General features: G+C 37.1%; 2 protein-coding genes across 3 annotated transcripts in view; one reads left to right on the top strand and one right to left on the bottom strand.

Annotated features, from left to right (window-relative positions):
- Positions 1 to 48: 48 nt before the first annotated feature.
- On the top strand, positions 49 to 7129 carry LOC139742935 (uncharacterized). The gene is made up of 6 exons (XM_071653443.1): positions 49 to 92; positions 1478 to 1549; positions 2345 to 2358; positions 4820 to 4899; positions 5840 to 5943; positions 6963 to 7129. Exons 2-6 carry the CDS (start codon positions 1485 to 1487, stop codon positions 7042 to 7044), a joined length of 345 nt encoding a protein of 114 aa, XP_071509544.1. The 5' UTR covers positions 49 to 92; positions 1478 to 1484; the 3' UTR covers positions 7045 to 7129.
- A 3265-nt stretch (positions 7130 to 10394) lies between these two features.
- LOC139742920 (uncharacterized) overlaps positions 10395 to 14487 on the bottom strand; it is a 46841-nt gene continuing 42748 nt past the window's right edge. For both annotated transcript variants that reach the window (XM_071653427.1, XM_071653428.1), the window contains exon 13: positions 10395 to 13990. In XM_071653427.1, the coding sequence (XP_071509528.1) occupies positions 13964 to 13990 (27 nt within the window). In that variant the 3' untranslated portion in view covers positions 10395 to 13963. The remainder of the gene's footprint in view (positions 13991 to 14487) is intronic.

Raw genomic sequence — 14487 nt, forward strand, 5'->3', positions numbered from 1 at the left:
ATTGTGATAATATTTGAAATATTGAAAGAGCCTGTGGTATTACTTTCTTTTCAGACATATCCCATTCTGTTACTGGAGTAGTAACGAAATCGGTAGGAATATCCCTCTAAATCAAGCCCAATTCGATGATTTTAACTAAACCATTATACACAGTTCAAGTTAATACATTAAAGGATGGACCATGTCTAGGATTTATTTGACAGAACTTGCTTAGATACTAAAACCTCTTCCAGAAATTAGGCGATCTTCCTAATATGCACCCACACACCGACTCACATTATTAGTTCAGTAAATTACACGATATCACTAACGTTAGGCCTACCCAGCGGCCTACATAGGTGGGGGTAACTGTATGGTTGGGTGTCCAACACATCGACACCCTAATGTTTTTCATATCCATAAATGCTTAAAATATGTCATAATATGCCTGAAATTTTACTCACATAAAAGAAAATGCTCTTAATTCACAAGCGCTCAATAAAAATGCGATTTACGGTACACGCTCCAAGATAACTGCTTCGAACGCGTGGGTTACTTTGGCGCACCCAGCTCCCCCCAGCACTACAGCAGTTTTTTAGGCCCTAAAACAGGCCTAACCAGTTGCGCTGGAATCAAAAGCATGAGAAAGATTGAAGTGCAACATACAGTGCACTTTCATTATAACAAACATGGTTATAACGAAATTCCAATTACAACGAAGTAACAATTGGTTTCAGGCTGCAACATCATCTGCTCTCAGTTTTTTATTGTTTATTTGTTCGGTTGTTATTTTGATATAACAAAAGAAAACTGGCACTGAAGTGGCAGTCCCCAGGCCAGGACTTCATTGTAGCGGGAGTCCACTGTATCTCTGTATGGTTGGACCTACTACAACTCATCGACCGCCTAATGTTTATTTACTCGATAAGATTATTTAACACTGAAATTCACGTAAAAAACTTGACCTACGTGATTGAGAAACTCCAGCTCTATCAAATGCGGTTGTTCCCTTTTCGATTTGAAGTTTCAGTGCAAAAATATCGCCGACGAACTTCCGTGGCCTCGTTTCAGCTCCCCACGGTAACGCTCGTTATTAGGATTGACCGCTGTTTTTGCATTGACAATGCACGCAAACCGAGTTGTATTGAACACTGTGTTGTACGAAGCTTTTTATAAACTTCCATAGACATTACATTACGATTCGGTAAAAATATTCATTCGAAATTAATTAATAAACAGTGAATTTTCGCGTTTTCCCACACCATCCTCATCAACAGTCAAAGCCAATCAATTTTTATGTGCTTTGCGCGCAAAGAAGTGCGTACTAAGTGTTCAGTGCGCCAATAAATACGCGGTTGGTTTAAAAGAAGGTGGTCGATATGTAATAGGGCTATCATACCAGGATAATCAAATAGGCATGTACAGTCTACAGAAAAGTTCATTATATGAACTGAACATTTTTACTCCAAAATTTTCTTTATTCTTTGTTACCCTACAGCCACAAAATGGTGCAGAGGCTCACCTTCCGACGTAGGCACACATATGCCACCAAGTCCAACAAAATCAAAGTGTAAGTAAAGCAAGAATGAATTAAACATTGTTGGAGTGTTGGCAGTTGTGTGGTTTGAATGCAAAGCCAAAGGAGGCTGGAGTTATAGTGTTGACTGGTAGTTTTATGCTGCACATGTGTGAACAATATAGAGTTTCTAGGTGATGTACATGAAGCATGCATGATAATTGGTTAATACATTGTAATGTGTAATCAACAGTTCTGGCAAATATATTGTATATAAACTTCATTGGTTATAAATAATACTTTAAAGGGACTGTACAGAACTGGTTGAGGGGGGGATTCATGTTTTGAACATTCCTAGGTGAGATAATGAAAAGCCTCTTATGAGATATGAAAGAGCATGTAATTTTAAGAAGGATTCAACATTTATTTGATGAAAATTGGTTTTCAAATGGCTGAGATATCCCAAAAAGTGCTAATAATAAAAGGCGACATGCCACAACTTTATTAGGATCTCTTTGTTTCACCTTGTTTTTGGATATCTCAGCCATTTCAAAACCGACTTTCATCGAATAAACTTTTGATACCCCTTAGAACTGCATGCTCTTTGACATCTCATAGAGTGGTTTCTGAATATCTCACCAAACGTTAAAAGCTAAATCCTCACCTCGACCAGAACAGCACACACCCTTTAAAAGTTGTTCCTCTTCAGTGTGTATAATTTGCCTTACAGTGTACATGTGAATTTAAGCCATTTTTCATCCTTAGTGTACATTAAAGGAGATTTTACCATCAACATTTGTCCATGAATTATAACTATTCCTGTCTCATTCTCTTATTCTCCTATCACAGGGTAAAGACACCTGGTAAGTGAAGCTTTGCATTGTGGATTTCTTTGCCATTTACCCCATAATCAGTGAATGTAGAGTAAAAATACTCTCACTACCCTTAAACTTCACAGAATAAAGCGGATTCCTTTGCCCAACCACAAGACAGTACTTGATACTATCCCACTGTACGTTAGCATTATGTTATGAGTAGTGCATATGACAAGATATACAGAATGTTTGAGCCATGAACACTTTTTTATTATCATTTATCACTAGTAGTAGTAGTAGTAATAATAACAATGATTATAGTGGAAGTAGTAGTAGTAGTATTTGTGGCAGTATTGTGTTATTAGACTTCATATTACTCCATCTTCATGATATGATTTCTTATTCTTATTTTTTTTTTCTTATAAGAAAAGTTGGGTTAAAGGACAAGTTCACCTTCATAGACATGTGGATTGAGTGAATGCAGCAATATTAGTAGAACACATCGGTGAGAGTTTGAGGAAAATCGGACAATCCTTTCAAAAGTTATGAATTTTTGAAGTTTCTGCTCGGTCAAGGCTGGATGAGAAGACTACTATAGCTTGTGATGTCACATGTTTACAACGATATAAAGAAAGAATAAAGAAAATTCAACATATTTTCACTCTTCTCGCATAACAAAAGAACACTTGACTTCTCTCTTTCAGAAGGCAGGTGGAATAATATTACCCTTATCATATGTCAGTAACAAGTCAAAGAAATGTGCACTTTATTCAAAGAGTGAAGTTTTGTGAAATTCTCTTTTCATTTTCTTTATATCGTTGTATGCATAATTATGAACTCATACACTGTAGTAGTCTTCTCATCCAGCAGTGACTGCGCGGATACTTTAAAAATTCATAACTTTTGAACGGATTGTCCGATTTTCCCCAAACTTTCACTGATGTGTTTTACTAATATTGTTGCATTCACTCAATCCACATGTATATGAAGGTGGACTTGTCCTTTAAGGTGAACATTTATAGTGATTGTGAATTTGTGAGACATTTAATTACTTAAGAAGAAAATTTATAGTCAGCCTTGCCTAATTCAACCTCACACAAGTCAATAAATTGGCTGGCCTGGGTTGAAGAAAAATTTTACCGTGGAAGGATATGAACATATGTTAATTTATTGTGTAATTAAAGATTCATGATAGGTCTTTGGATTTGACTTGGGTAGGGTTGACTGTATTAGACAGTAAATAATACTCCAATGCCCGTAGGATATAAGATCCGAATATCCATCACATTGAATGCATGGTACACCCATGTGATCATAAGCAAAGGGTTCAGTATACGTTTCCTACAGTACTTTGAGATTAATCAGCTTATACCATTTGGAAGCTGCCTCCTGTACTAATTGATTTCATCATCTTATTTTAGTCATATCTTCCAAATTAAACCAAAAGCAGTACTTGTTGAATTTCAGACTTCTGGACTAACACTGAATCAAAAAGCTGGTACAGTAAACCTCGCATGAGTCGAAGCTCTCGGGACTGACAAAAATGGGTCGACTTAAGTGAACTTTGACTCTCGCGAGAGTCGATTTTTTTTTTTTACTCACAGTTATGTAAATGTACTCTAGTACATTTGCATGTATGTGTGCGTGTGTGTGTTTGCATTCAAATTTGTCTGTTCTTGAAGATAATGTTCTTATTTTGTTCTACATTGAACATGGAATTTGTATCAATACTAGTGTAGTTAAATGTAGTTCTGTGAATGTCTGCGCTAATGTGGCAATGTGCATGTGCTATGTCTATGGTGCAACATAGGTAGCCATCTCTGTCAACCTACCATGAGACAAACACTCTCCCAGGCCCATCCCACCTCCATTGAACAAAACTATACAGCCAGCTAGCCGGGCACGCACAAACAAGCTCCGCCCACTGGCCTGTCACTAAAATATTAAAGCAGCGATTGGTTGACCAAGGAGTTCTGGCTTGACATGGATAAAGTATGGATGTGCTGTGTGTATGGATAAAGTATGGATCGATGTGCTGTGTGTATACATGTATACATGTGTATGTATTCGACATGCGTGCGGAGCGGTACGGTGAGTGTGCATGCTTACCTGCAGCAGGTCAGGGACGGGGTTCTGCGACATGCCGATTTTTTATTCTCCTCTAAATGTAATGAGAATGCCAGAGAAATCTTTGTCGGCTCAAGTGATGTAAACTACATGTATTTTGTACAAAAGGGACTGAATGTTTTACTTCGACACAGCCGAAATTCGACTCTCGTACTTCGGCTTATCCAAATATTTCTTAGAGAAAATACATAGGGAAAAATCGGGACTTTTTATTTTGCTTCGAGTTAAGTGATTTTCGACTCACTCGACATCGACTTATCCGAGGTTTACTGTATATGATTATTATAGCTGGTGTAGATATCCATATTGTGTACAATCAATTATTATCTTAGGTGTTCCAAGGTTAACTACAGATTTCAAACCTGAACATTTAATCATATAGGTGGGCGCCTGGTGTACCACTATCTCAAGAAGAAGCCTTCACCAGCCAGATGCGGTGACACAGGAGTGAAGCTCAAGGGGGTAAGATTTGTTGGCAGGAAAAATGTTCTCATTGTAGTGTAAAACTGATGAATTTAGGGGGGCATTTCTTGAAGCATCTTGTCTAACAAATTTGCTCTCAGCCAATGAGATGCAAGGATTTCAGTAGCATTAGATTTCAGTAACAGTTGGTCAGAAAAAATACCTGACAAAGTGCTTCATGGAATGCCCCCTAGTTTACTCAGATGCGACCTACAGGTCTGAGGACTAACATTTCAAAGTCGGGATGAAATGATGTAGCATGTCTCATATGATTTACAGTCATCATGTTTCTCTGTGGCCAAAGGGAAGATGATGAAGGTAGTTTCTCTGTGGCCAAAGGGAAGATGATGAAGGTAGTTTCTCTGTGAAGAAGGTGCTCTTATAATTATGTACTACAGAAAGACAAAAGTAGGGCATGGGATTTGGAGGGAGTTGATTAATTTGGTTTGGATATGGAGGCATTGTGCAAAAGATTGTACTACATGTATATGTATTACTGAATCCCAGAGCAAAATATTGCTCTCACAATTTCTAGCACATACTGTAGCAAGCAAACCAACCTGCTGGAGTGTTGGAGTGTGTATGTATTCAGGGTTGCAGTAGTTGGTTTAGGATTGCTTTTTGCCGTAATCATATCGGGTGACAAAATAGGGCTGAAAGTCTGTTGTTTGTCCATTTGTGATTGGTATGATGAATGGATGATGTTCTGATGTTTTAAATGTTTCCTCTAGGCATTAGGCAGTTTATAAGGGGTAGGTGCTTAAAGTTCATGTAAGAGACATGTTTTCGCGCTTGAGATTGTTTAGAAGAGAATAGGCCGGACCTCCTTTCACATTTTTATGAATTTGCATACACTTGTAAATAAAGATGTGTGACAATGCTATTCCATGACATTATGATTTCAGTCAAGTGATATTATTGCATCTTTCTTGTTCACTAGGTTCAAGCTGCCCGCCCCAAGAAGCTTATGGCTCTCTCCAAGCCAAAGAAGAAGGTCTCGCGAGCCTACGGTGGATGTCTCTGTGCGAAGGCAGTCAAGCAGAGGTATTGTCAGACCCCGACATTATCTTCCTGAATATTATGAAGAAGTTTTGTTTTGTTTTGGGTTTTTTTTCATACCATCCAGGGTACTTCCTTTACCCTGTACACTTTTATCTCTTGGTGTTTAGATGTGGTGTACTATTCAAGTCCTCTTCTCTTTACATTCTATTGATTTTAATCCCTCATAAGTCGAATTTTCTCTAAGTGGAAGCTATTTCTTTGGTCCAAATAGATTTGACTTATGCAAGGTTGACTGTATGTCATCATGCCTCTCCTGTTTATGAACAATGCAGTAAATCCTTCAGAGAGGAGATGGATGGCCGACTCGTGTCAGACGAGGCACAATGCATGTTGGGAGGAGGGTTGTTTATACAGTAGTGTCTTTCAAAATACCCTGATTTCCATATTGAGTGATACAGTGCACTCCCGTTACAACGAACACGGTTATAACGAAATTTCGTTATAACGAAGTAAATCTTCTGGTCCCAAAATTATCACCATTAAAGTCTATGGTACAAAATTCGCTTATAATGAACACGGTTATAGCGAAATTTCCGTTATAACGAAGTCTTTTCCAAGCGCCACAGACACAGAAAAACAAAACAAATGTGCTCCGTTATAACGAAATGCGAATTGCTTTCGAAAATACGTAGCAGAACAAGCATTTATAGCGTCTCTGCATGGGTGAACGCTTCACACCGCTGTGTGTTCGCTCCTTGTGTCACGCACAGTTTCTGCATGAGGGGAACTTGCATTTATTATTGTAATACAGTTATCCCATCACATTTCACATAGCTTTCCAGTGTATAATGAGTATTCAGCAAACATAATACTGAGTATATACGTGTTTCCTTGGTTCGTTATATATTGGATTTGATCGGTTATAACGAAATTTCGTTATAACGAAAGAAAACTGCCGGTCCCGAGCATTTCGTTATAACGGGAGTGCACTGTAACTAATTTCCCTCATGTAATCACTGCTGTCACACTGTGCCCTCTCTTTTTCTTCTACCCTTGTGTAGGATTGTCCGTGCCTTCCTGATCGAGGAACAGAAGATCGTCCACAAAGTTCTTAAGGCTACACAACAGGGAAAGAAGAAGTAGGCTGGGCTGTGGCATTGAGATGGGAACACTGAGGGTTGTTAGTCTGTACAAATAAATTACGCCATTGGCAAACCAAAACAACGAAGGGAACAGTCTTTTTTGTTGTTGTTGTTGTTGTTTGTAATGTACTTGAAATGTGTTGTGGTCATTTTGCTAGTTTGATTTTGGCATGGATGCTGTGAATATTACTTTGTTTTGTTCTGTTTTGTCTTCACTTGCAATGTACTGTGTACACTATGTGTTCCAAAGTGTATTTAGTTTTGCAAATTTTATGAATCTGCAGATATCAATAGAATTCACATCCCCTGAAACGAGGTATTGCTGTCCTTGTGCTCTGTCTTCATAGGGTAAAACTGCAAACTTTATCGTTGTAAAGGGTGAGTTGTTATTTCTCAGTCTGTCGTGATTCTCGTTCTGAATTCAAGCTGTTGTTAGATTGCCCTACTAATCTTGATCCAGGAAATGCAGTGCTCATTTCCATGGAATACTATGGTGTATGCAGTATGTAACTTCTCAAGAAGAAAAGAGGTGTTACATTGCATCACCGACAATAGGCTTGATAAATGAGTTGAAATACAAGCCCTTTTGCTCTCGGTGACACAGTCGTGCACAGAATTTTGCTAATTTCACGCTGTCAAGCCATATGCCTGCACATTACACAAGATAGAAATAAGAAATACAATATCCAAGTTGTCTACTTTCAGCTTTTTCTTGTGTGTGTACTGCCAGAAATAACACTTTTATAGTCGTTAATAATATTGAGGATATCCTATACATGTAGGAGATACAGTACCTTGTTTCAAAGCTGATATGCAACAGTGTGGAATACAACAGAGAACACAATACATACAGTAAAGGAGGAAGGGTGGGGAATGGTATGTATCTGTTACATGTACATGTATTCAAAGAGTTGGACCTACAAATGTATATTTTGCAGAAAGTGAGTGCAAATGTGTGAGTGTTTGTGATATTACAGATAATGATCAAGCAGTTGAGCTAATACATTTGTACATGAATTAAGCCCAAAGTTTCATGTGGAACAGGGCAAATATTAAGTTACTTGCTTCTTGCTGAATTGGTCTGTGTTCCATTAGTCACCACTGAGCAACATAGCACTGGCAGTTCCCATTCATTTGTGCATGATACAATGTGTGTACTGTGTCTATACAAAGGGTTCTGTAGTGTGTGTGTATGTATGTATGTATGTATGGTTGACGAGCAAAATATGCATTTTGGAGATTCCATCTTATGTTTCGCTTTATTTAGTCAGGCACTGTGTGGGTAAAAATGACATTGTGGGAGTATTTTTTCTATGGGAGAAAACAACGGGGTACTCCCACAAGTACAGTGAACTCCCGTTATAACGAAGTCTTCGGGACCAGCAGTTTTCTTTCATTATATCCAAATTTCGTTATAATATAACCTTACAAATAAACAGTAAAGATACATAGAGCCGCAATATAGCGGCCTGAATTTTTATTTTGTTGTAACTGGAATTTTGTTAAAACCGTGTTCGTTATAACAGGAGTGCATTGTACTTATAGTACTTACTTATTGCTAGTTTGTGCATGTTGTGTGTATTTACTTGTATGTGTACCCAGGTGTGTTCAAAATAACTGAGCCAATCATGGAAACAGAACAAAGCTGGTCCATCCCTTCTATGGTGTACAGGACGGAAATGATGCACAGAATACGGTGATCTGCTTGGTAAAGTAATACACTGTACATGTAGTAGATGTCATGCACCTCTTGAAAGGTTTGCAGAGAGAACATATTTATAGGGCCAAGTGAATGAAACTTTAATAAGTTGCAACAAAGAACTTTGAAATGAATACATGTACTGCCTTTGCTGGATACACATAGTGATTAGATCAACAGAGAACAAAAGCATTAAAATTGTTTTAAAAAAGACATCACTCGGTAGATGAAATATTAAGTTTTGAATGTCACACGTTACCATTTTGTGTACTGCTTGAAAGTACCATTCCCCGTACAATGTAATATTTCAACACAGGGTGGCAATGTTCTCATCTACAACATACTGTCTGTGGTCTCATTTATTATTTTGTGGATGTCTGTAGGGGGTTAAACCACTGGGTTAAACACTATGGGCGCCCTCTAGTCTAGGGAGTCTGATATTGTAGGAGCTTGCTCATGTATTTTGTAGACGTTTGCAAGGCTGCGCATGTTTCACAAATTACCTGAAATGACTGAGATAAACATGGTGTTTTATAAAAATTATGAAATATCACAAAGTTAAGTCTTAATACCAGATTTACTATAATCATTTAATATAAGATCAGTTTGTTTTAAAATGTTTTATGATTATCATGTGAACATGAGTGTCTTGTTCGCGAGCTATAACATACTCCACTCTCCACCTGACCAAACTATTTTAGGCACAATTTCAAACTTAGCATTTGAGGGATTCGTTCTTTTGCTCTGTACATTACACGCCAATGTAATCGGACATATTTTCTTGAAATAGTTTAGAGTGATTTCGTATTCTGTGCCATTCAACAGTTTAAAAAAAATCGGCCTTTTGCCTTGTTCCCTCATTAGTGTGTCTATTTACTTATTTCTTGGCCTGCAGAATCAGAGGATTTAAAAAAAAATGAATGATAAAAGAATGCACGGGAGATCATAAACAGACGAGGCGAAATTCTTATTGTTAAGTGAAGTGTTTATTGAAGTATGATATACAAGATTATTTTCAATCTTTCAAAACTATAATATACTAATGAAATGAAATGCTGCGATAGGATATTAAGCCTGCCATCTGTGAAAAGAAAAAAGTAGCATATATGTATAGTGAAAGAGAAGAACAGAGAAAACACTTGGGCCAAAGAAATCTATATAATAAATATGATTGTACGGAGTTACAATCTTTTCACGTCATTCATGTAATAATTAGGTAAATACAAATGTACCTTATCTATACCATTAAAATTACCAGGAGAATGACTTCAAAAAGACAACAACGAAATAGATGGTGCAATGACTAGTATATAGCTAGAATGTTTACGCTCTTCAGATTTTTTCAAGATAAGGTGTATATCATTACGGTATACACACATCTTCTCCATTTTAGCTGCGTATCAATGGGTAATAGATTATGATGAACAGCATAGACAGTGGGAGGGGGGGACCGAAATGTATTTGAAAAAGTTATCTCACCAGGCTGTCGATTACTGCTTGTTTTGTAAGATCCAAGAAACCCAGTTATGCCTTGTATGTTACAAATTATCGGGCATTTTCTGCCTTTATTTAAATCGTTTATACTAGTATCACTTTTAGCTTTTAGCATAGTAAAGCTCTATCTCTTGTGGAGCTTGGTGTTTTGGTTTTTGTTTTTTTGGTTTTTTTTTTTTTTTGCTATTGTTCTGCCAAAATGACAGACACACCACACTTCCCATGGATCATTTAGTGACAACAACATCTTACGACATATTCCTGTCCGACAGCGGAAAATGGGTTGAAACGGGCAAGATACTCAGCATCCTTCTTCAAATTTTTAAGAAAGGGTGCAGCTAGCATCACGAGTGACTAATCGGGATAAGCATTCACCAAAGCATATAAACGTCAAAAAGGTAAATGAAATGCTGAGGTTTGGATCAAATACGAATTTAGTTGATTCAATTAAATTTTGAGTTATTTTATGATTGTGTTCCATTTAGGAAGCGATGTATAGCAAGCAACCGCGGGACCGCAGCTCCCTTTCAAAGGACCTGGCAATAAGTACCTTGCCTTGGGGCGTATTACTTACGTAACTGCTACTGCCAAGAGACTTGCACAAAGTCTTATCTGTAAAGTCACCACACACCTCATCAAAAAGGTTACTTCTTTAGTCTAGCGAAAGAAAAAGGAGACTCCCCTCCAAAGGCTACTAATACAGTAATAATGTTACTATAGAACATTACATCGAACAAATGTCGAAATGTCACAAAACTCACTGCAAATCACGCTTAATGTACACGACTTAAGATTGATATCGAGTGCCATAGTCGAATTCTTTGTGAAACAATTAATGCACATGGTGTTTGTTTAACACTATAGCGATGTTGATTCAAATAATCAAACACTGCACTAACACATAACAAACACCTAATGTAGGCCTACTTACAAAATCTTGAAGTAATCTTAAACAGAAAAGTTAACAAAACACTCTAATTTAAAGAAGACAATCCGTGCCCCCATCACGCAGAAAATCATGTACAGTATAGCTCTCAAATTGGTATATACACATCAAGATGTGAAATGGTACCCCTACGTTCCGGTCACATCAGTGCGGGAATATCAACTCTTGATATGCTGTTGATAAAACGCCATTGCTGAAATTAAAAACACATAATACACAGGAGCTTAAAAGAATAACGTGCAATATACCAGTGGCTGTTAGTTTTGAGGATTTAACGAATGTGATAGCAATGTTGACTCTATAGGATGGGTAAGTATAGGCGAAGCGCCGTAAAACAATGTGATATAATCCTGGACCGCGTTATGCCACTTACTGTATTATAAAAGAGAGATTGAGAACTGTGTACATATCTATGACACGCATACCACACATATATAAAAACATGCACACACGTGAACATCCATTATATACAGCATGCACAGTAGCTAAAAAGCAAAGCAAAAAAGCACGAACACATAGTTGCGATTAGCTTCCAAAATGCACACACACGCCCGAATTGTAAGATAAATTCGATAGTGCAGGTAAGTCATACTGTTCTGGAAAGAAACCGTTATGATTATAGGCTTTGAAACTCGGCAAAAAGCTGAGTTTGGAGAAACTGGTGTTGTAATTATAGTACTAATTACGCATGTTAGGAAAGGCTGATTGATTTACGTCTTCATTTAGATAGTGAAAATTGATGGCAAAGTTATGCGCAGTAACGTTCATTTCAATGTGAAGCAGGAATGAAAAACATGTATCTTCATCGAGAATGCAGGAATTTCTACGAGTATATAGAATGCAATTATAATTTAATTATAATTATTTCAAGTGTAGCCTACATAATATCGTATTCTTTCATCCATACACTTATGAACGTGAAAAATGCAACGCGACTACTGATCGACTACCTCGCTTTTAATCCATACCAGGACTGTCAATCTTAACCGAAAGACCCGTTATGTCATTAAATGTATTTCATGCGGTATATATGACTGTAATGCCATGGTGGGGTACAGAATACACTTATTTGAGGATAAATATAGGCCTACCTATAATATACTTATAATATTTTGATCGAGATATTGACGCAAAATGATCAAAATGATTCGTAAAAAACCGTGCGCAGTTAATTGTGTTCGTATTCGAAATATGCAATATTATACACGTTTCCACGCAATGAACAAAACAGACAATGATATTGTTCCAGATTAATGCTTGTGAATATGATTATGATACTAAGTTATCATAATCATATATCCACTATAGCACTAACCAGGAACCCTTGCGTTGCGCGCACAGCGCCACAACTCTAAAACTACTTTAAAATGATTATATACATTAGAAAGTAAAGTGTCGTATGTACAGCGAGATTCATTATTATCCCCTTCGTTAGTGAAAATCTTGCCTCCTATGAAAACATAAGGTACGAGCATACACACTCTTGATTGGAACGATGTATTTAAATCAGATTCAATTGATATACTATCGATATAACTATAGGTACAACGTTAGTATTAAATTCATTATTCTACACTACATAAAGTGACATTAGAGTTAATAACAGGTTTCGATTACTTATTACTTATATATATATTTTTTCTTGTTTTGTTTACCTACACTCAACATTGACCAATAGCAACGCCAAAATACAAGTTTCCATAATAAGCGGTAGCTAGTGTTTATGTATGGAGTTATATCCCTATACGATGAAACTTTTTATCAGTTGAATCTACTAGTCATACATCTATAGCATCACTATGTCATGTATGTGTCGCGCACCACAGAAGTTTAATACAACAGTGCTAAAGAGATGTTATCCCCTTGCATTTTAGTTAAAAGAATGTTCATTTTTTACTTTCGATAGGGGCCAAGGAAAAAAAGATGATCAATCATTATGTTGACTGAAGCGACTATACCCTTAGCGAACACACATGGTGGCTTGAGCATGAAGTATAAACATCTACAGCTCTTATATTTGAATCATTTCGGATTTTTATTTTCACTGACAGTTGTTATGGTTAAGATATGAATTAAACTGCCCATGAATAAGCAGGAACCTTCCAAGCTGAACGTTATGAATTCAAGAGAATGGATTACTGATATAATAATCCCTGTTATTGTTAGATGGCAAGGCATTCTCGCTTTATCGCACACGCATTTTCTCTCTTTCACATTTCGTTTGAAACATAGTTTATTTCGTAGGAAACAGCACGGTTTAAAAAAAATCTTCTAAATGACGTTACATACATATCACAAATCAATGAAATTAGATCCTATAATATGATTTATTTATTGTATATAGATCATGAATACCGAAATATTGTAATAAGGATCTAAATGTTCCGTGCATTTACCGCTGTCATAAAACCGTATGTTTTAAGATAACATACTGCAGGAACTTCGAGGGTATCAGATGCGATAAAGTATCACGTATCTTTGTAAGAGGCGCGTAAATTCTTTCGTACACGAAGTCACTTTTTGCCAGCATTACCATTTTACCATCTGCCACAATATAAGTGTTAGCGAGAAAGAAAACAGCATGGAAATGCCATAGAGGATCTCTATTTTCATGTCCCTTTATTCGTGGTGATGGGCGCGATATCTCACGGCCCACATCGTCATCTTGCTGATCCTGATCACGTGGTATGTCTAAGTCTCGAGATTGGTCAATCCGCAGAAACAGCCCGTAAGAGGACAGTTTAAACGGACGGGGGATGTCGATCTGTTGAACATTCACTTCTAATATGCCTCCTCGTACAGTTGTTCCTACAGGAAATGTGGGAAATAAGCGCAGATACAAAATGTCAGAGTACATATATGCAGCATGATGCATTCACCAATTGCACTGTATTGTATTGTATTGTATTGTTTTGGAATGTATTGTATTGCTACTGCACTGGATTGCATTGTATTGTATTTTCCGTCATGAAGAGATATAAAAACAAAGATATTGCACATAAAAATAGACCTTCAACGCAGGGATAACCCTACTCAGAACTGTTTTCGTAGCAGAGCTGTTTAGAGGGATCCCTTTCATGAGAAATATCGACAAATATTATAACAGTTACATAAGACAAAAATACAAACATTCAGAGCAATAAGACTGGAATATAATAATCATTCAGAGACGATTCAACGACGACGTGTATACTGCAGAGGAAGATGTTGATATTTGCACTGATGGGTTGTTATTCAATGTTTTGCCAGCAGAATAAGCGTGCGCATTTGCATTATAACTGGTGACTGGCACAAGATTAATGTTT

The sequence above is a fragment of the Diadema antillarum genome, unplaced genomic scaffold (genome assembly GCF_040938485.1).
Source record: "Diadema antillarum isolate AM-2024a unplaced genomic scaffold, OU_Dant_1.0 seq00001037_RagTag, whole genome shotgun sequence".
NCBI lineage: Eukaryota > Metazoa > Echinodermata > Echinoidea > Diadematoida > Diadematidae > Diadema > Diadema antillarum.